This window comes from Acartia tonsa, chromosome 12 (genome assembly GCF_053477335.1).
Source record: "Acartia tonsa isolate MP-2025a chromosome 12, ASM5347733v1, whole genome shotgun sequence".
In the NCBI taxonomy this organism is placed as follows: Eukaryota; Metazoa; Arthropoda; class Copepoda; order Calanoida; family Acartiidae; genus Acartia; species Acartia tonsa.
The window spans coordinates 43,497,194-43,520,922 of NC_137271.1; the positions used below are offsets into that span (position 1 = coordinate 43,497,194).

A 23,729-nucleotide genomic window follows, 5' to 3' on the forward strand; every position below is an offset into this window, starting at 1 on the left:
AGGGTAGTAGAGGGGGGATTCATACTGAGAATGATGCAATTATGAAGCCGGAAACCGTTTTTTTTTTACATTTTCTGGAACCGGGTTTTAAAACCCGGTTCGGCACTAATGGGTTAAATAAATTGATAATCCCTAACTTTTCCAATGACTTTTAGTTCTCAACAACTGTTTACACCCACAAAACAACCCTATACACCAACAAAACAACCCTATACACCCACTAAACAACCCTACACACCCACGAAACAACTCTACACTCCAACAATGCAACAATATATGTTTACAAATGAACCAAGTATGCTGTTAAGAGGTAATATTTTATACTGAATTTTAAAATTTGAAATCCTTTAAATCCTGATGAGGCATAGACATTTGCCAGCCAAAGATAATCTTCATTAAGACTTTTATACAAAACAACAAAAATATATTTTCTGTCTTATATACCTATGTATATCAAAAGAAATACAATTAAGATATATTTAATCATGCTTGTATATAAATGCTATCTTTAGATTATATTTTACCTACACAATTTTGAATGTGACTTTAAAAAAAAGCTAAAAATTTGCTGAATTGAAAGTCCATATGTTCATTAAATTCAGACATAATTAAGATCATAAATAAGGTTTAGATTTCAAGCTAAATATTAAGATGTTCTAACAAATACTACGAAGAGTAAAAATATCCCATAATATAAAGTGATAAGGCTTTTTGTCTGAAGCTTAAGATCTAGGAAATTGAAGGTCCGAATGGTTTAAATTTTTTAAAGGAGCCTTATAAATGTCTTGGGATGATTTTAGGCTATTTTACTGACCTCCCCAGCACACTTTGATGTTAGGGGAGAAGCAAATAGTATATTAAATTAATTAAAATAATTTATTACTGAAAAAAAGAAAAAATTATATATGGATTTAAAGATGTAAAAAAAAGAATTTCTGCAACCTACTTTTTCTATAATCTGATTTTTCTGGGTCAGTTTGGAGGACTTTTATATGGAAATTAATGAACCTTGTATACAACCATGACTTTTAATCAGTTCCAATGCAATTTATAGTAGGATTAAAATAACTTTGTAAGGGTATATTGGTAGTATTATGCAGGGAGACCCAAAAAGAGTTAGAACTACAAGTCCTTTTAAGAATTATTTAGAACTTAGTTGATTTGTTTGTTCGTTAATTGGATACTTAAGAATTTTAGTTTTAAAAAGAACTCAATAAGTAATTTTTTTGAAGGGAGTATTTTTTTTCAGGGTAATTTCTCTTTGGAGAGTGTAAGAACCCTCCCTTAAAATAGTCATAAACCTTTTTTGGACCTGTAAGAAACTTCGCTGTTATTGAGAACCATAAAGGTCCAGCGGTTAGCAAGACATTAAGGTACAGACAGACACACTGACAGTCAAACATCTTATTATTTCTAAAATATAGAAAAGTTTTGCCCTCACCCCTTTGCAATCAATCTATGTACGCCCCTTCAACTTATTGCATTGACTTTCCAGTCATTTGTAATGGGTGAAAGATTTTTTCAATAGTTTATATTTCAAGGATTTTATGTTTTTTATTAGGGTAGGTAAGTACATTAAATGCCACTTCTAAATCAAAATATTGTTTTACTATTCCTAAGAGTTTTTTGCTTGCAAGTTTTAAGTATTTTCCAAGGGTGCCTTAAGCCCCCAAGAAAACACTTAACCATATAAAAAATTCTTCCCTTTCTCAATTTAAAATGTTAAATAAATTTATACAAAAGCTTCTTAGGTTCATACCAGGGATCTAAAGGGATAAGACAATTGCCGATAAATTTATCTTCATACCCAATGATGATATACAATATTATCACTTCTGCAAATTACAATTAGATGTTAAAATGAACCTAATTTACCAACCAATCAAATTCAATAAAAGTCCTCAAAGTAGTTAAGCCAACGAATAAAACAACGTTATTATAAGACATACATTGTAATGTTCCTTATTTAAATTTACTGTTATTCTTTCATAAAAAAAGTTAATGCCTGGCCTGACAGCGCTAGTTTTGAAAAAGGAAAAATTAAAAAAAACCCACCTCCACTCAATTTTTTAATTTAGTTTAAAAAAAATAAAGGAGAAGCATATCGGTTAAGCTGTTAGAGAGATCCCTCGGTACAGACAGACAAACATCGTGGTACTCTATTAAAAGGATTTATATGTTTAGACCACGAAGATACGGCTGTTGTTCAGAAGTCAGAGGAATCTACATATAGTACAATGGAAAATGATTATGAAAAACCTTTAATCTGTATCATGGATAAAAAAGGTAAGGATTTTAAATCTATGGAAAAGTTCTACCCATAGGGAGAGTTCCTGAACATTCGAATCTGATGCTGCGCAAAATGGTACAAAAAATGACGTCATACTATAAAGTTGTCTAATGAGAGGCCAGTATACATTGTAATTGACCAATGGTAAAATATATACTCGCCTCTCATTGGTTATTTTATCATATGACGTCATTTTTTTGTACTATTTTGCGCAGCATCTTCGAATCTTTCCCGTATCGCTTCGAAACCTATTAATATCCGGTGGATTAGAACCGGTTCTCATCCATACGAAAAAACTATGTCTAGCATCGTATTATATCCAGCTTTCTACGAATATAAAAATGTGCAATCATAAGATTAAAACGAGTTTTTTAGCCCGTGCCTTCGGCACTTCGGGGCTAAAAAATTTAATCTTATAATTGTACATTCTATATCCGCGGAAAGCCGTTTATAATACGATGCGAGAAATAACTATTCCTGTATCGATTCGAAACCGATTAACATCCGGTGAATTAGAACCGGTTCTCAGTCGAAAAATTATGTCTATCATCGTACTATATCCAGTTTTCTACGAAAATAAAAACTTGTTTGAATCTTATGATTATATATTTTTATATCCGCGGAAAGCTGTTTACAACAATTTTCATTGAAATTCTCAGATATCAGGATGTGTGTGTGTACTATAAATTCACCAACCAAGGGACTAATTGGGCTAAGCTTAACAGTCCAAACTTCTTTGGGTACTTTTTGCTCTTTTGGGGTAAAATTAAGAAATTAGGATTCTTGAAAAAAAATATTTTAACCCACCTATATTTTTTTTTGTTTAAAACAAAATTTAAAAGGTCAAGGGATGACCACCCGCCCCAGCGAGTAACCAGCCACTATAAGTAACTAAAGAAGTTTTATATTTAAAGGGTAATGAATCAAATCCTATAAAATTACCATTTAGGGGTTCTGCATTTGAGGGGACAGAAAATTGCCTGATACCATCGCAAAAGTCAAAATAAAATAGCCCAAAACCAACAATGGGCCTATGGGAAGCTTCCCCAAAGAGCTTAATGGTTATTTAAATATTAAGCTTCAGCCAAAAAACCTTACTACTTTATATAATAAGATGAAAGGGTATATAATAGAATAATATCTGAATGCCCTCATTTTTAAATACTTTTTGCAACCTAAACATTTTTTTTCTTTTTGGATTATCTTTTTCATTTTCCTTATAGAATTATATTGGATATAATAAGTGGATTGTATGAGAGATTCTAATATTCTAATAATATGATTCCTGCTGGCTAATATAACTAACCCCCCCCCCCCCCGCCCCCAACCTACTGATGGAACGAACTGACCAATAAATGAGAAACATAGTAGCAATCTAAATTGACCACATAAGATCCACAGATTCTATATTAAATAGAATCATCATCTGATCTTATTAGGTAGTTTTCTAGGATATGTAAATTGTCAATTGTTTTAAGTTAACAGTATTTGGTTAAGCGTAATCTTTAAACAGCTAAAAATATATGAAGAGTCTTATATCTATACTCAATTGCAACGATCAACGAACAAGGAATACAACATCCATAAAAGGGAAGCTCTGAGACAAAAGTTTTTACAAAATTATACGTAAATTTGATGCAAGACTTTTTAAATACACAATACTGTTTAAGGACATACTGACATTTTCAGTACTTGATTATAGAGATGCTTCGCTTAAAATAATGTACCTTATTGTAATAGGAAAAGTACTCTAAAAATGAGATCAATCGGAAGATTATATCACATAAAAACTGTTGTTAAAAAAGTTAAAAATTAAATTGGTTGAAATGGACGTACGGGCATTGTGATAATGATTATAGAGTTGCTAATCAAAATCTTACCTAACTACTACAGGAATCATCATGCAAAATTTGAAATCAAAAGGACAATTCTAAAATGCCTAAATTAACTAAAAAAGCTATCCGTTACGTACGGATGTACGGACTGATCCTAATTATAGAAAAGCTTTGCTTTTAAAAAGAAAATGTAAGAGTGCTTTTGTTTTTATCTGATTATTGTAAATAGGAACAAATATTAACTTTGTCATATTGTATGATGGTGGTTTACGGACGCAAATACATTTATAACAATTTGTTGGTATATACATATTCGTTTATTCCTGTGAAGTATTCTATTAAAGATTCTGCATTTACAGACATAATCATTATTTATGTATGCATTATATATAGAAACGTTAGGGTGCCTCAACTTTGCACAGTGTTGCAATTTAAAAAGCTGACATTAGATTTTATTTGCTAATTTGGGTGTGATTTAACCCTTTTTAATAAATGTAGATAACATGACATCCATTGTTTTTTTTATTAATTTAGTGGACTTAGAACAGTTAGGGAGTTGAATCCATTTTTATAGAAGCAGAAATATAATATATGATTACAGTTTTGACCCTCTAAAAACGTAATCTACCATTCCTTTTTCCCCTCCATTAGTGATAATATCATCAACGCCGATTTGGTTTTTGTAGTCTACCATTCCAATTTTGCCTCTCTTGGTGATGATATCATCAATGCCGATACGATTTTTGAAATGTACCATTTATGAATACTCTGATATGTAAACATAAATGTACCATTCCAGTTTCGCCCCTACTGAAAGTGGAATGGTACATTTCAAAAATCGTATCGGCGTTGATGATATCATCACCTAGAGAGGGGAAATTGGAATGGTAGATTGCGTTTTTTAGAGGGTCAAAACCGTAATCATAAGTTATATTTTTGCTTCTATAAAAATGGATTCAACTCCCTAACTGTAGAATATTGAAATGTCGCCATAATGCGAATATCAATATTTTAATTTACTATTGTATAACTTTTTAAGTTACCGACTATAATCAAATATTGACAGTTAGAATATTTTAGAGTCCAGTTTGCGAATTACAGCCTTAACCATAATCGTAGATCCTTGAATAATCATTGTTTTGTGTATGCATTTTGGTCAGTTGAATTTGAGTTGCCGAATGTGTACACAGTTTCCTCGGTGTTTCCTCATCCTATCTCAATATTTACTACTAAATCTAATTTGAATGTTTAAACGATTTATACATTCAATTTTTTTTTAGCTAGTAGTAAATATATTGAGATAGGATGAGGAAACACCGAGGAAACTCTGTACAAATTCGGCAACTAAAATTCAGCTTATCTGCATTTATGAATCTTGTTGCAAACATATTTTCTTTAAACTCAAACAAACGTGGAAATAAGTTTACAAAAATTCAGTGGCGTGTGGTAAGGGTGGGGGGGGGGGAGGGGGGGTGCCAACACCCTCCTTAAATTTAAATTATGTAGGCCTGCCTTCCCTTTTTTCATCCCTTACCAAATTATGTCAAAAATATGACGTCATAAAAATGAGGGATTATCCATCTCTATTTTAAAGGGTTTATTTTCCTACTTCTCTAATCTCCCTCATTTTATTACGTCACTTGGATCATTTTTGACACAATTTTAACACAATTTGGGCTTTGTCAACAGGACAGAAGAAATTTTTTTAACCCAATTTAATTGAAATCTAATTTTTTATTTTGTAGCGCTTCTACTGTATAACAAGGGTACATAAATACAGAAATTCGACAGTGTCAATGCAGTTATTCTGTGAAAAAACTGTATTTCCTAGCTATGTTTTAATGTTTTTTTTTCAGTAAATAAAATATTTTTTGTTGTGTCCTATTGAGATATTGTTTTTAAAAGCGAAGCTTTTTATAATTAGGGTCGGTCCGTACGTCCAAAAGTCCGTATGTAACGAATAGCTCTTTTCGTTAATTTAGGCATGTTAGAATTGTCCTTTCGATTTCAACCTTAGCATGATGATTCCTATAGGAGTTAGGTACGAGTTAGAAAGCGAAGCAACTCTATAATCGTTACCTGAAAGTCCGTACGTCCATTTTAAACATGTTGCTTTTTAACAACAAATTTTTATGTGATAGAATTATCCGATTTGTCTGATTTTTAGAACACTGATTCATAGGACAACAAAGCACAACATTATCAGCGAAGCATCTCTATAATCAAGTCCTAAAAATGTCCATAAAAATTATCCTGTATTTAAGTAGTTTTCCAACTAAAAATTTGTTTCGAAAGTATATTTTATAATTCTGATTATTCAGTTCTGACAATCTACAAGTGTTAATGTTCGTTTGTCTTACCGTTTTAAAGCTTCGCTTTTATAGATTTTGTCATCCTTGTTGTATTTCAGATTGTAACTCTTTGCCTGGTTGTGGAACTAATGCACCAAACAACAGCCAAGGTTATCAATACAAGTTCACAAATAATTATTAATGACAAAGACCAAATTGTGTCAAAAATGATCCATGTGACGTCATAAAAATGAGGGAGAAGAGAGGAGAAGTGGGAAAGAAAACCCCTAAAAAAGAGATGGATAATCCCTCATTTTTATGACGTCGCATGGATTTTTTTTCTTCCCAATTTGGCCTTTGTCTTATTAATGCTCACAAGGACCATTTCATAATGGGAAAAAGTCTTTTTGGAGAGAGGGGACAATGGGCTATTTATTACACTAGTCTCCAAAGCTTTATAATAACGTTTTCTTATTGCTTGGCCTAACAACTTTAAGGACTGTTGTTGAATTTCGATCTGTTTATTTAGTTAAGTGTCCAAACGTTTCAATCACAAATTGAAATTTACAGAAGGGGTAATTTTGTGCATCATCATTGGGAATATTTATTAATTAATCGGCAATTATCTTATCCCTTTAGATGCAGCAGCTGCGATGCGCAGGGGAGGGGTGTACAATTTACATCCCTAGATTATACTTGTTAGGGTTGTACAAATTAATAAACCTCATGACCTTTTTGTAAGACAATATATTGTTTTTTTTGTTATTGTAACGTTAATAATATTTACTTAATATTGAAACAAACATTCACAAAGGGTCCTTAGTGAAAAAAAAAAAACATTTTAAGCATCAGCATTTTTTTACAGATAGGGAGAGGGAGTTCTAACTCCTCAAGATAATAGCCTAATTTCTAAAACCTTCGTTTGACCAGTATTCATTTTCACTGATAAACAGAAAAGCTATCTACAGACAGACAAAGATCGTTCTACTTTGTATTATAGAAATAAACATTTATATTTGTTATTATTTTAATATGTCTACTTGTATTGATAACCCTGACAACAAAGCAGACTTTGGTAAACTTAATTACCTACCAACTCTGACTGGCGGAGAGGCTTACCCACCTCCTGCCCTACCCCACGGAGACAATGACTCCTTCGTATTACAGGGTGCGAGGGCTATTTTGCCGTCATTGCTTTGAAAGATATTTTAAGTGATTAAGAAATAATTCTTTTTACATTGAGCCTTCTGAACGTTTAGACAAACCCTCAGCGCAGCCGCCGCTCGTTGTCTAGAAGATAATAGGTTCGAATCCTAGCCCAACATCGCGTCAGAAAAAATTACATTAAAATGGTTCATACTGCTGCAATGTCAGGTGTGTTACATTAATAGTTAGAGTACGAGTAACGGGCGCAACTAATTATCAAGAATAATTAGTATTCCCAGGCAAGGGTCGTGCAATCAAAGGGTTGGTTGTCTGTAAAACGTTCGGTCGCGTAATATTGAACTTCAATAGCAAGATTTGGTCCTGAGATTTAATTCTACATAATTACATTCAATTATGAAGATGATTAATGTCTCTCCAAAAATTATGACGTCATACGATAGAATAGCCAATGAGAGGCCAGTATACACCGTAATTGACCAATGGTAAAATTTATGCTGGCCTCTCATTGGTTATTTTATCGTATGACGTCATAATCTGTGGAGGGACTTTAGTCATCTTCTCAATTATACACAAATTGAATTAATTGGTACGAATTTATATATAACTTTGCTTTGATGGATGTTGTCATCCTTGTTTACATAAGGCAAAAATAACCCTTTCACCCTGTAGAGTCTCCAATAACTAAATATAATTCTCTACCTCTCTCTAAAGGAAAAATTAGAATAGATACAGACTTTTAAGTAGTGAATCTACGCTATATAAGTTAATATTTATAAGAAACTGTTTGGGTATGAAAGGATATTCTTAGCTGCTTTAAAGTTAGACTAGCGGCTACGCCACTAGAGGCCTCTAGGGGCACTTGGGGGGGGGGGGGGGGGTTGAATTCGATAACCCAATATTTTTTTTATAGATTTAAAAATTTTTTTAAAAAATTTGATTTTAGTTAAGAAATTAAATTTAAAAAAAAATATGTTTTGCTCTACGCTTTGTATTATTCTAGGTAGTTGAATTACAGCAAAAGATAACTTTTATATTTAAAAAAGGGGTCATTTTTGTAAAATCATTGAATTAAAGTATGGGCTGATTTTAAATTTGCCCCCACCCCCCTCCCAAGGATGTAGGAGAAAGGGTATTATGATTTGTTGAATTTATATTTTGTAGAAAGGTTTTATTTGTCTCATTTCGAATTGAACTGATCGAGTACTCCTTTAAAGGGAATCTTAACATAGGTCTCGGTATGGTTTTAGACTAGTTTTTTTTTTAAAGATTTAAACCTGGGAAGGTTTAACACTCCCTTTCTTGCCTCTTTAAGAAAGGACACCTTGATGCTGGGGAGGCAGCCGCTAGTTGTTTAATAATCTATTCTAAATTAATGTTTGTAAAGATTCAAAAGAGAACGATGTCAATGCAAAGGAGGAAGTATTGGAGCAAGTTGATAATGGGATGGACGAGGTAAATATATCCTATTATAAAAAGTAGAAGCTTTTTTTTGTCTGTAGCGAAGGATCTCACTAACCGCTGAACCAATATGGTCCTCCTTTACAGTGAAGCTACTTATAGGTCCCGGAATGGTTTAAGGCTAATTTATTTTGATAAAAAGTTGTGGTAGGTATGGTTTTAGGCTGTTTTTCTGCCCTTCCATATTCCTTAGATATAAAGCCCCTAGATGCAAGGGGTGCATCCGCTAGTCTATAATACAAAGTAGAATGATGTCTTTCCATTAGAGTAAAACACTAGAGAGGGAAAGGGTTAAATAACTGTATCTTCCCATCGCAACCACCTTTTGCAACCTTTCTATTGGGTCATTGAAAATCAACTAATGGTGTCATTTATATTAAAACAGCAAAGTAGCAGAAAATAATTGACACAACCCAATCTTTCCCACTTTTGTATTACTTTTGTAGGAACATGATTCCAGTGACGTCATATTTTTCTTTCCCGAAAAAGGGAAGGGGGGAAGAAAAAAAGAGATGGGAGAAAAGGGGGTTTTCCCCATCTCTTTTGAAGAGATTTTCTTCCCCCCTTCCCTTTTTCGGGAAAGAAAAATATGACGTCACTGGAATCATGTTCCTACAAAAGTAATACAAAAGTGGGAAAGATTGGGCTGTGTCAAAATAATTTAGAATCAGACGAAAGAGGTCTTTGAAAAAAGAAGGGAGGTAGTTGTCTGTAAATACATCTATACTATAGATCTGTTTTCTGTCCGTCCGTCCGGGTTTCCGTATGAAGTTTAAGATCTTAGTAACCACTGAACCGATTGGGCTCTACTCTATTGGTCCTGCGATGGTTTTGTGCTATTTTCATGGGGGGTGGAGCACCATCCCCCGTCAAAAAAAATAAATTTCTTGAATTTTTTTGGTACTTAATTCTTTTTTTAAATTGATAAAATTAACTCTTAGGGTAAAGCCCCTAGAGGCGAATCCGCAAGTGTATAAATATAAATAGATGGAAATAAATATTATTTAGTGGACAGATGAATAAATTGCATTTTTGATTCATATTTTTGGTTAGGCTAGGTAAAGTTAAAAAACTAGTTATAATACGATGCTAGGCATAGTTTTTTCGTATGGATAAGAACCGGTTCTAATCCACTGGTTTCGAATGAACACGAGAAATGAAATTAAAGCATTTGGATCATTAACATACGAACGAAGTGAGATATTGACGAACAAGCAGACGTACGAACATAACTAGTTTACATACAAAAACTATTTGTGTAAAAACGTGTAAAAACTAAATTTTGTTTTTCATTCATTCCTCGTTAATCCAATCTAATGTTATTAAAATCTAAACAAAACGGAAATTTGAAGGGAAAATATTTGCCAGTCATTGTACAAAAACAAGGAAATTAATGCCAATACAAGCGTAGCTCTAAAAGAAGATTATATAATAAACTAGCGGCTTCGCCCCTAGCCTCTAGGGATTTTGCCCCAAGAGGTAAATAAAAAAAAGTAGCTGCAACCACTAATTTCGAACTAATTAAAAAAATTAGTGGGATTTTTTTGAGGGGTTGGGGGTGTCCCAACCCCCAAGAAAATAGCCTAAAACCACCACAGGACCATAGGTATATTCCCTGAAGAGTAGAATCCAATCGGTTCAGTGGTTACCGAGATCTTAAGGGACATACGGACTGACAGACAGACATAATTCTACTTTGTATTATAGTTTAGTAAATGTCTCTTTGACTATTATGGTAAGTCTAATCACTTGTAGAACCATAAAGCTTTAAGGTGTTTTCCCCCAAAGTGTCTTGTGAGAACAGAAACCTTTTTGAAATGAATAAAAATAAGAGGGGGGAATTTTTATGGCTAATCCGGGCGGTGGTTCATAATCCTTTGGGGCCTATACTGTTGTGGCCCTGAACCGTTACCTTATATAAAATAACCCCTGACCTAAAGTTAATTTAAAAATATCCTTCCCATTTTTTGAAATTATTTAAAAAAAAGGGGGGGGGGGTTATGTGCTCGGCTTGGCACTTTGGGGGAAACCACCCTCAAAAGTTCTTTAGGGTTGATGATCTTATATTTAGGTAGATGAGCGGAAGAAAGTTACTTTTTCAAATCCCGAATATTTTCTAACAGAATATACACCAATAAGGTAAATTTTAAAGTAACAGGATGTATATCTGCCAACTTTTGTTTAAAAAATTCTGACGTCATATAAATGAGGGATGAGGAGAGGAGGAGTGGGAAAGAAAACCTTTTAAAAAGAGATGGATAATCCCTCGTTTTTATGACGTTACATGCTAATTTTTTGAGAGACTTTCTTCTTCTTCAACCAATATGGTTTTCCTTTACAATGAAGCTTCTGATAGTCCCGGGAAAGTTTTTTAGTATTTTGGGGAGGAAAGCTACACCCTCCTAAGTGAAATTGCACCTAAAAATGTTTTTTTTTCTGCTCAAAAAAATTTTAATGGAAAATGGCCCTAGACAGCCGCTAGCACACTTATCTGTATTTCATTTTTGTTTCTTTTTTAGTACATATATTTTACTCTGATTTGGTTTATTTTTTAAGCGCTTCTAACAGTAAAAACTACCTTATTTTCGTATCCGAAGACAACTGTTTTTTTAAAAAAACTATACGATGATTCTTTTTTGTGTTCAGAGAAGAATATGATGCTAAAAAAGAATTCGAGAGTAGTTGTAAAAAAGAAGAAAATAAGAAACATTGCTCAAAAAGTGGAACCACATCGCCTAATAAATCAAAATCCACCAAAATTTCAGGAAAGTTATTAGATTAATATTTTGCCAATAAATATATATAAGTATATATGTATAATCCATATAACTACCTTTTTCGTCTGCTAGCAAACTTTTTCTGCTCTTTTATAGCGACTATGTTAATATTTTCGACGCTATTGGCTAATATTCAAAGACACAATCACACAAGGTCAACAGGGTGGAGATATACAGTTATTAAATCACTTTCCTCTCTCTATTATTTTAAGGGTAGTGCCAAAAAAGTGTGGTTCTTTTAAAAGTTCTTATTGTGCGGCTTGTGTAAATAGTTGAAAAATAAAACGCATACCGTTAGAACCACTATAAACTCTACTTTTTGGAAATATAAGAACAGTTCCTCTGCTACAAAAAATTTAGGAGCTAGGTGGTAAAATGTCCCAAAATTTACTCGAAAGTCAAGTTTTAAGTCAGTTGGGACATTTTACAACATAGCTCCCTAAATATACGTAGCACAGGAATCGTTCATATATTTCCAAAATTTTTAATAGGACACCTCCCTTAAGTTAGATTTTGTTAGATGAAGGACATAAGTAGCCTTCCTTAGACCAAATTCCAGTGACTTCTGTCCTAATTAGGAATGACTTTGTTTTCTTTCCATGATCCTTTAATCTTTCTTATTTGACACAAACAAGGGAATCAAGTTCAGTAAAATTGTATCTTTAAAAAAATGCTACATTTTTTTGTGAAAGTTGTATATTTTGTTCTAATGGCGATTTTTCCTAAGATAGTAATACTTTCCTAAATAAGATAAGAACCTTCTCGGGACACATACGGAGCTTAGTTGTAAAGGAGAGCTATTTTAGTTTATTGATTCCCGAGATCTTTCGTTACAGATAGACAATGTTATCATGTTACTTTAAATAAGAATTTTCTGTGAAAATGAACGAAAATACACAAACAAACAATCCAAATGTATGAAATAATTGCGTCCAATAAGCTGATAGACCAACAGTTAAAACTTGGAAAAGCATGCTCTGAAATTAATTTGTTGCTTAGCCGCTTGTTCTGTTTCTTTTAAACTGCGACCTAAAAAAATAGGCAAATCTGAATTTTCAGAATAGCAGCTGTTAACTTTTATTAATCAGCACTAATGGAGCACAAGATCTCAAAAACAGAATTTAGGGGTGAACCAAAAAGATATCATCCTAAATGAATAATAAAGCTGCTATTCTGAAAATTCATATTTGCCTTTTTTTGGTTGGCAGTTTATATTTACTGTATTATTCTTTACTGTAATTTAATTTATGTTTACAGCGTTATTAATAGTAACAATCATCTTTCTTTTTATACCTGAAGACAAGAAAACTGTAGTTTTGAAAAGCTATGCTTTGAAAATGATTAGTTTAATGAGACAAATCTTTATCTTAATCCGTTAGATAATTAGTGTTTGTCACACCGACAAGAAATACAAAATTACCATCAAATTTTCGACTAGCCAGTATTTAAAAAAAAAATATTTTAATATACCTGTGTGCTATTATTAGATAATTAGAGTAAAATACTAGAGGGAGAAAGGGTTAAATAACTGTATCTCCCCATCGCAACCACCTTGTGCAACCTTTTTATTGGGCCATTGAAAATCAACCAATGGTGTCGCTTATATTAACACAGCCAAGTAGCAGAAAATAATTTAGAACCAGACGAAAGAGGTCTTTGAAAAATGAAGGGAGGTAGTTGTCTGTATATACATTTATACTATAGATCTGTTTATAAACAAATGTGCTATTATTAGATAAATTAATAAACATCCCCAATGATGGAAGCAATAAATTAATGAAAGTACCCAAAGTTTTAGAGGATACCATTAAGATAACCTAGTTTCAAAACTTTGGGTACCAGTTTAAGGGGGGGGGGGGGGGGGGTTAATGCAACCATCTCGTAATCAATGATTCAATGGCACTTAGAATTCGAATTTCGATCTGTAATTATTCATGAGTAATCCTTGGTAGGTCTATTTTCCCTAAATCGAACAAAAAGTTGTAAAAGTAACTGCAGGCGGCTCAGCCGTTTAGCCGTCTTTTGCCTATTTTCAGGGCAAATTCATCATTAATTACGTAAGAATCAACTTTTTAAAACATATTTTTGGTTTAATTCATGTTAAATGATAGCAATAACCATTTTTAAAGTTTCTAGTACCAACAGCTACCGGCTAGAACCGTTTGATAAGGTTTTTGAGCGACAAAAAGTGTAATGTGGAGTTAGGTTTCATGACTAATATGCTCTTAAATTTGGCAAAAATTGGCAAAACGGCTGAGCCGCCAGCCGTTAACCGTTATTTTTCCAACTTTTTGTTCGATTTAGGGAAAATAGACCTATTATTCATGCAAAATTTCAGATGCAAATTCGAATTCTAACTTTCTAAGTGCCATTTAATCACTATTACGAGATGGTTGCATTAAAAAAACCCCCCTTTTAAAATCAAATGTCCCCCTCCCTGAATTCTATGCTAACGTATCAAGGGTATGTTGAATCAAAATTATCCTTTTAATTTCACCTTTTATAAACATGCCCAATAGTCATAGTAATTATCATATATATAAAGTCATTATGACTAGTTAACCCTCTGATAATAATGCCTGTAGATTTGATACCCTTACAAGATAATATTTCATTGTTACGGGGTTTGAAATTGGCAGGACTATACTAACAAAGCTTTTTTAAAGAACCAAATCACCATGTTAAAAAAATAGTTTCTCTAAAAATGAAACATTTAATCTAATAACAGCTGAGGAATTTGAACGAATAAAAGACGATTTGGCCAAAATGAAGGTATATATAATTTTTAAATGCGAAGTTACTCTAGAATATATATTGTTGGTTTGATTAACAGGAGACAACCTTAATAGTTCTTAAACTTAAAGTGGGTGAATTTATTTCGCAGATTTTTTTGGTGTTTCATTTTATGATTGGGAAATAGGGGTTTGGGGGTAAATTTGTTATGAAAAATACGAAATCTATATTTATATATTTTAGAAAACGTGTAATGATTTGAAGCACAATAAGCTGAGAAACGAACTTTACAAGCTTAATGAATCAATAAGGTAAATTTTTATTCTATATTGTTCATTAATTTTTGTTTTCTAAAGTATGGCTTCCAAAATGACAAATATTTTCTGGATCTTTATCGTATTTTAGACTATCTTCCATGAATGTTAAAATAGGAATAATAAAATTAACACCAATTTTGTTTTGACCCTCGGGGCTAGCAAAGCTGGTTTTAATCTTGTATTTTTAATTTTAATATCCGCGGAAAGCTACTTTTATACGATGCGATAAATAACTATTACAAAATATGTTATTTCCTTATTCAATTATTACATAATCTATTCTTGATTCTCCTTTTTTTTAGCAAACTTGAAAATTCTGGGCTTAGGTAAGACTTTATAATAGTAAGGGATTGTGATTCAGAAAATTTATTTATCTCAAATTGCTGTCAAAATTTGGAACTTGCTTTGTGCTGTACTAGCGGCTACGCCCCCTAGAAGCCTCTAGGGGCACTGGTAAGAAGGGGAAAAGTCGACCTTATCCCATTTTAAATTTGAGTTTCAAAAAAGTTAAAAATATATTTTTTTTTTTTGGGGGGGGGTTGGTGAAGACACCCTCATCAATGGGGAATGGGTTGTGGGCAAATTTTCACATAGAATTGTTTGTCCCCCATCCCTGATAGTAGTAAATTTGAGGTGCTTTCATTATTACTGGTTAATAGAAAACTCCCCAACATATTAAAATTTGCGTACTAACCCTGCGGATTTCTTCAGACCTTCACATAACCTAATTTATAAGAGGCATAATAATATTGTAATTTTAGCAATCATATCTACTCAACTTTGAATTAAAATCCAAAATTGTTTTTTTAGCTGTAACCTGTCTGAATTGAGAGAACGATATGCACTTCTAGCATGTAAACTTCATAAACATCAAATGAGGTAAGGATTTTGTTCTATTCCAGCAACCAACTAGCGTTGCTCAACACGCAGCGCATCCGTTCGTCGTCGGGGATAAGCTCGAATCTTGGCCCGACACGCGTCATAACCAAAGACGTTAAAAAAAGCTAATTTGTCAGGTGCGCAATAGAGAGAGTGCCTTGGCCTATAAACAGGCACAACTCATTACCATAGACAAAGCAAAGGTCGTGTAATCAAAAGGCTGATGTCTGTTGGATAATCTAATATCCACCAGTGGGCGTTCGAGTATTGCATTCCTTTACATGTGAATGATACCCTTGGGTTCTCTATATTTTTACTTGAAATCGAAGGTGAATCCCGCCCCGATTAGGTAATAATATCCTAGCAAGTTGCACCTTTTTTCATGTTCTCTGATAAAGTGATGCTTGTAGCTGGATAAAACATTTTCAACCAAGGGCAAAATCATTTTATAAACCATCATCCTCCCACTCCCCATCAAATATCACAATTTTTTACTTTAGAATTGAATGAAAGATTAATTTATCCTCCATTGTCACATCGCTGAATCTCTGATATTATTTCAGATCTGAAAGCGACAGTGAGGTTGATACGAGTATTATTTCCAACAATGACAATTACTATGATATTATTGATCTGACTCTAAAGAAATAAATATATTTAATTCTTCTTTTTTGTTTTTTTAAAGCGAAGCTTTTCTATAATTATGGTCGGTCCGTCCTTCCGTAACGTTTAGCTTTTTAAGTTAATTTATTTTTCAAACTTTGCAGGATGATTCCTTTAACAGTTAGATACGATTTAGGAGGCGTAGCAACTCTATAATAGTTACCAAAAATACATAGTCCTTTTAAACAAGATTCCTAGAATAAAAATTATAAGCCCGGCATCTCTATAATTAAATCCTAAAAATGAATGTATGCTCTTTTACTGAATCTTGTATTTATGCAATTTTTTAACAAATTTCTGTACAATTTTTAAGGCTTACAAATTAAAGTTCTGCTTATTAAGTTCTGACACTCTACAAGAGTTAATGTTCGTTTGTCCTTCCTTCTGATAGAAGAGCCTCGTTTTATGGATGTTGTAATTTCTGTTTTATAGTGCACCTATTTTACAATATGTATGTCCGTACATTGAAATGTTTGACCGTTGCTGAATTTATAGGTAATTTATAGAAAATGGATATCCAATACATAAGTACTTTTTTTACAAAATAAATAAAATGTTTGTGCGCTTGTCTCTTGAAAAAAAATTTCTAGGGATTGGGTTTGGCTCATTAAAAACGAAGTCTTGATGTTTTCTGTAGTTGTGAAACTACTCATTATATAGCTGGTACGTCTAATATTATGTTGTTGTAAAACTTTTAAATAACTGGCTTTAAAATGTATTTTTCCCTTTTTCATATTTCTCTAGTCTAATATACAAAATACAATACAATAAAGATCCCCCCCCCCCCTCAACCCAACCCTCTCATCCTACTGGATGAACTGATTGACCAATAGATTGGGTCGATATAGTAAGCTAAATGACAAAAAAATTTCTCTGTCAATATATACATTACTAGTGGCTACGCCCCTAGAGGCCTCTAGGGGCACTTGAAGAGGGTGGAGTCGAATTTGATAACCCAATTTCTAATTTTAAATTTTATAAGAAAAAGTAAAAAAAATATTTGGGTGGTGGAAATTTTAATTTTTTTTGGGGGGGGAGGAGGGGTTGCCCCCCCATCATTTTTAATTTTAGTCAAAAAATGTTTTTTTTTTTTTTGGGGGGGGGGGGTATTTTTCATTTTTGGGGGGGTTGGGGGTGTCCCACCTCCCAAGAAAATAGTTATAAACCTTCCCGGGAATTATGAGAAGCTACCCTGTTAAGGAGAACCCGATCGGTTCAGCGGTTAGTGAGATCCTTCGGTACAGACACACAGATACACACACAGACAAACAAACATCCTGTTACTTTAGTATAAGGATATCCATTTTGTTTTGTGCACATTGCGAATGAGAAACCATTTACGACTTTGACTAAAAGCGGAAGTGATAGAATATTCTTTGTAATTCAGTCCCTTTGAGCGATTAAAATGAGGTATTAAGCACTTTCTAACTCCAAAAAATGATTCTTCTACAGCAAAAATTAGTTAAGCATTTTTGGTGACTCAAATTTGAAATTTGATTTGTAGCAAGAGAAAAATATTAAAAAAACATACTTTTTTTTATCTAATAGGCAAATTAATGGTATCAATATATCCGCAAATGTCTTATATACAGTTTAATACACTTTTAAGTCCATTATTTTTGGGCTTTGAGTAATTGTCTAATAAGGTTGATTTCTAGCCTTCAATATTTTACATTTGTGGAATATTTATATTCGCGTATTTAGAGGGTTGCTTCCAACATTAGAATAAAACATTAGAGGAAGAAAGGGTCCCCATCGGAACCGCCTTGTGCAACCTTTCTATTGGGTTATTGAAAATCAACCATTGGTGTTGCTTATCTTAACAGACGAAGCCCAATTTGTACCACTTTTGCACCACTTTTACTTCCTGTGACGTCATGAAATGAGGGAGAAGTGGGAAAGAAAACCCCTAAAAAAAGATGGAGAATCCCCCATTTTTATTACGTCACAAGAATCAAAAGTGGTACGGGTTGGGCTTCGTCATTTTAACACAGCCAAGTAGCAGAAAATAATTCAGAAGCAGACGAAAGAGGTGTTTGTAAAAGGAAGGGAGGTACATGTCTGTATATGCATCGAAACTATAGATCTGTTCCTCCTACTTAACTTAAAGCTTTCTTCTATACAATTATTGATAAAAGCTATTCTTATAATGACATTTGTTCAATTATTTTTTTTTTACAAAAATAAGATTTTTTATTTATCTCTTTATATTACAGACAGCTTTCTGCGCTATTAAAAAATGTAAGATTAAAACCAGCTTTGGGAGTTCCGAGGAGCCGAAGGCCCGTGCTAACAAAACTGTTATTTATCTTATCATTTTTGTAGAAAATTCTCTGTAATATGATGTTATGCATGATTTTTCAGTATGGCTGAGAACCGGTGGATATAAATCAGTTCGAAGCCATACTGGAATAAACATTATTCTTTTATACTATTCAAGTTTACCAAGTTCCAACCAAAAATAAGCACCACCATAAAGCTTTCTGAACAGCATAACTTTATCAGTCCAAATCTATTAGAAAATCCACCAAATAAAAATTGAAAATGCGCCAAAACCTGGAATATATTCAGTTCCTGTAGATTTGTATGACAATTTATTGATATAGCCGTCAGGGAAGAAAGGATTAGTAAAAATAATAAAAAAAAGAAATATTCAAAGCATATCTTATTTGTAATTATTATTTGGCTATTGAAATGCACTCAAGACACCCAAAGTTTTATAAAAATGTTCTCTTATTAGTTGGCTTAAAAGCTTGTGATCTTTCACTACAAAATGGTAGCATATATAACCTAATATAACCAACAACGAACCGTTTTACCACTTACATTTCATGTGAACTTGATAATAGTTTTTTTTCTCGCATCGTATTATAAACTGCTTTTTGCGAAAATATAATAGCCAATGCCTTCGGCACCTCGGGGCTAAAAAAATGGTTTTAATATTATAATTGTGCATTTTTATATTCGTAGAACGGTAGAAAGCTGCATATAATACGATGCTAGACATAGTTTTTTTTCTTCATATAAATGAGAACGGGTTCTTATCCACCGGATTCGAATGAATATGTGAAAATATTTTCAGTTCTGAGCTATATAATAGAAGAGGTTGGGAAGGGCAGTGAAATAGCCTAAAACCTAAGACAATTTGTAAAATTAAAATAGCCTAAAACATTGTGAACGTGTGTGAAGCCTTCCTCTTTACCAAAACCTTATTCCCTGTATATGGCTTGACCATAATTTTCGGACCGAACAAAGAGATTGTCTTCTCTTAAAACAGCAAATAAAATATTTTGAAAAGAAGAAATGTGCTATTTAATTTCATGTTTAAAATGATTTTTTCTACTCTTTGTGCTCTGAAATGATGTAACCAATCATAATGAATTATTAAAATAACATATCCATAGTATAGATGTATATACAGACAACTACCTCCCTTCATTTTTAAAAGACCTCTTTCGTCTGCTTCTAAATTATTTTCTGCTACTTGGCTGTGTAATATAAGCGATACCATTGGTTGATTTTCAATGACACAATAAAAAGGTTGCACAAGGCGGTTGCGATGGGGAGATACAGTTATTTAACCCTTTCTCCCTCTAGTGTTTTACTCTAATATTGAAAAAATACAAAAAATTAATCCGTTTGAAAAGACACCAATTTGCTATGATATACAGTGGCATCTTTATAGTTGGAATTTGGTTAAAGTAGAATTTTTCAGATTAAAAAATACATCAAATATCAATTAAAATTTTCAGTAATATATAAAATCTATGCATTTAAGCTATGCTACTCTATTACTCTAGATACTCTACTGTATTTAAAAGAAACGGCTGAAATTTTAAAAATAACACGGGGAGAATTTGATTTCTAATGTTAAATTCTCTTAAAGACAATTATTTTTTTAAAGATTCCTTCTTGCACCTTATTTGTTCATCTGTGTCTCCTTCGTGATATAACTAGGGGCCTCGCCCCCAGCAAGTAGGGGTTTCGCCCTACAATATATTCAACTTTAAACTACAATGTTTGCTTAAAAAGAGGAAATATTTTAATACCTTCACTTTATGATTTCATGGGAATACAGAATTTTTCTTAGAGCTATAGAGATATTTTTTAAAGCATTCATCTTAAAATTAATCTGTGGCAAAATTAAACTCAGGTTGTTTGCAGTATACACCAAAATTCGTAAAGATTAAACCCAGGTTGTTCTCCATATACCAAAAAATTAAATTCGTAAAAATTAAACTCAGGCTGTTAGCCATATACACCAAATTCAAATTCCTAAAAATTAAACCCAGGTTGTTCTCAATACACAAAAAAATTAAATTCGTAAAAATTAAACTCAGGTTGTTAGCCATATACACAAAAAATTTTATTCGTTAAAAATTAAACCCAGGTTGTTTGCCATATACACAAAAATTTTGATTTGTAAAAATTATTCCCATGTTGTTCACCGTATACAATAAAATCTAAATTAGAAAAAAGATTTATTTTGGGGGGTAGAGGTTTCATTGGGGCTATGATCCATGGTGTTTTGGGAGTTTCCCCATTACTGGTTTTGTTTCAAAAAAAAAAAAAAAAATTAGGTATAAAATTTTTTTTACCTACCTAAATTTCTACTTACCCCCCCCCCAAAAAAAAAAAAATAGGGTGGGGATTTCTTTTTGTTTTTAGAGTTGTTGGGGGTGTCCCACCCCCCAAGAAAATAGCCTAAAACCACCACAGGACCAGTATGTATATTCCCTGAAGAGTAGAATCCAATCGGTTCAGTGGTTACCGAGATCTTAAGGGACGGACGGACGGACAGACAGACGGACAGCCATCAAGATGCTTTGTAATATAGATTAACAATATGAATAAAACCAGGTTTCATACTTGTAGAACAGCTGAAATTAGCATAATAAAAGATAATTCTTTTGACAAATGGTTGCAAAAAAACAGAATAAATAATAGGATCATATGATGGATGGAATTAAAGAAGAAACGCATACATTATTATTTGGGATAGATATACATAAAACTAGAAAAAAATTTAATAATACAAATCACACTAGTACCCAAAGTTTTATACCCTAGTTATCTTACTAGCTCTGACTTTGGGTACTTTTGTGCAGAGTGACAAAGTGACTAAAAATCAGCCATGTAAAAAAATGATTGATTATCCATCTCGTTTTTAGGGGGTTTTCTTTCCCACTTCTCCTCTCATCTCCCTCATTTTTATGACGTCACATGGCTGATTTTTTAGTCCCTTTTTGTCCCTCTACACTTTTCTTGGATATTGATTGGTTTCAGAGCTAATGTGGTAAGCCGAAGCGTTTCAGCTCACCGGTTGCGAGTTCGAATCCAACGAGCCCCTAGCCTTGAAGTATTCTACCAAAACAAACTAGCAGGATTTACTCATACAGAAATTATATTTAAACTGAATACATTTACAATGGGTGGTTACTATATATATACAAAATAGATGATAACAATGAGTTAGGTTTGAAGGGGGTGTGGGAGACAAGGGCGTAGCCCGCGGCGGTAGGCATCTGTGGGGTAAGCTGCAGTAAAGGGGAAGGCACCATCTCCCGGTAGGATAGTTGCCTGAGGGGCGCGGGGTTGCTAAGTGTCCGTGCCCCTCCCCTATTTAGCCAGTCCAATCTGACCGCTGCCGATGGGGTCATCTGCGGTCATAAGGTGAATGGTGATATAATAGGATTAGTGCAGAAGGCTTGACTTGATAAGCCACTGTGTAGCAACTCTTTAAAATGCCCGTCCGTATGCTGCCGTATTACCACAACCTCCCCTTCAAGGGCTGTGGGGCCCCCGAGCCACCAGGCCTTGAACCTGGGGATACGGCAGCCTCTCCCTGCGAACGGCAGCCTCTTCCTGGGGCACAGCTCGGTGCAGGACAGCCCTGGCTATACAGGCTCCGCGGGACACTCGCTGCTCGGTCTGGCTGTGGTTGGATATCAGCATTGTCAACTCCCGGTTGGCTCCCAGCTGAGGGTTGGTGACGGCCAGGCCTCGGCGTTGGAAATTCGGCTTTGTTTGCAGGACTATCTCTGTCTCGGCTGGTAGCTGAACACGGAGGCCTAGGCTCACTCTAGAGGCTCCCAAGGGGGGGACAACGATGGAAGAAGGCGCGTAGAATTCCATAGGGGCGCCCATCTTGTCCAGGTTGCTCGGCCTCTTAGCTCCCACCCGGATGGGGATGGCTGTCATCTGGAGGGGACACATCGCTTCGGCTTCACCCTCTGGGGCCGCCACTTCCATCTCAGTGGCCGCTTCTCCTCCTGTAGGCTCGCTGCTGGCAGGCAGGGGCTCCATGTCCGCATCAGGGTTCCAGACTGCATCCCTAGGTGGTTCTGGGGCCGGCGGCGCCAGCGGTGGTTCGTTGGGTTGGTGCTGCAGGTTCTCTTCTACCGGGTCACGATCCTGGCCGCTAAGCTGTGGGGCGGCGGCTGCCGGCTGGTACACTGGAAACTGTCCTGGTTCACTAGATGGCAACGCCGCAGCTCCGGCCGGCAGCTCAGTGGCGTCCTCGTCGCCGTCCAGGTTGTCTTGGATGTCTGTTGGAATCTGCTGGGCGGTGACATCTCCTGTGTATTTGCGCAGTCGGCCGACATGCGCAGTGATTTCCGAGATCTTGGCTGTTGGAGAGGCGGGTCTGATGACGTAGTGGACGTCTGTGGCCCGTCTCACTACCTTCCAGGGGCCAGTCCATCTCTTGGTAATCTTGGCTGACTTCCCTGGCACCAGGCGGGGGGCCAGATACCAGACCAGGTCTCCAACTTCGTATTTGGCCGTGCCCTCGTAAGCGGCCGCGCTCCTTCGGATGGTTCCCTCCTCTCGCTGCTGGATTGCGTCGTACACGGCGTGGTATCGTTGCAGGAGGGCTTGGACGTTGGCTGGGACTGAGGCATATTCAGTGTCTGGCAGCCGCAGTACCAGGTCCACCGGGAGCTTGGCCTCTCTCCCAAAGTAGGCCAGGAAAGGGGTCACGCCCGTGGATCTGCAGGCCTTGGTGTTGTAGGCGAAGGCGATAGCAGGCAAGTGTGGCTCCCAGTTGTTGTCATCTCTATCCAAGAACAGCCGCATGCCTGTGTTGAGCGTCCGATGGAACCTCTCAACCCGGTTGGACTGCGGGTTGTAGGGTGGTGGATGTGTCAGGCCAATCTCGAGCTTGGAGGCCAGTTCCTTGAATACCTGGCCAGTGAACTCCATCCCATTGTTGGAGTGGATCTTCAGGGGGCATCCGAACGTGGCCAGGTGGCGGTGCAGTAGGGTTTCGGCCACCGTGAGGGTGCGCTTGTTGGGGATGGCGTAGAGGCTGACAAACC

At 35.0% G+C, this 23,729-nt stretch overlaps 1 protein-coding gene across 2 annotated transcripts; it reads left to right on the top strand.

The window, feature by feature from the left end:
• Positions 1–159: 159 nt before the first annotated feature.
• On the top strand, positions 160–16,413 carry LOC145334002 (uncharacterized). 2 transcript variants are annotated; one of them, XM_080179277.1, is made up of 13 exons: positions 160–310; positions 2,185–2,286; positions 6,536–6,586; positions 7,483–7,584; positions 8,253–8,289; positions 8,963–9,035; positions 11,113–11,180; positions 11,688–11,803; positions 14,544–14,590; positions 14,795–14,862; positions 15,171–15,194; positions 15,679–15,747; positions 16,311–16,413. In XM_080179277.1, the coding sequence occupies exons 1-13, from the start codon at positions 265–267 to the stop codon at positions 16,396–16,398; spliced, it is 891 nt and encodes a 296-aa protein (XP_080035403.1). In that variant the 5' UTR covers positions 160–264; the 3' UTR covers positions 16,399–16,413. The 2 variants fall into 2 exon arrangements, with proteins under 2 accessions (XP_080035403.1, XP_080035405.1); XM_080179279.1 differs by having other exon boundaries at positions 7,486–7,584.
• The last annotated feature ends 7,316 nt before the right edge of the window (positions 16,414–23,729 follow it).

Excerpts from the sequence above, each read along its gene's own strand:
- LOC145334002 (XM_080179277.1), top strand. The coding sequence starts at position 265 with ATGCAACAATATATGTTTACAAATGAACCAAGTATGCTGTTAAGAG. Across the intron at positions 6,587-7,482 it reads TGCACCAAACAACAGCCAAG|CAGACTTTGGTAAACTTAAT; the intron begins GTTATCAATACA and ends CTGACAACAAAG. Across the intron at positions 11,804-14,543 it reads ATCAAAATCCACCAAAATTT|CAGCTGAGGAATTTGAACGA; the intron begins CAGGAAAGTTAT and ends TTAATCTAATAA.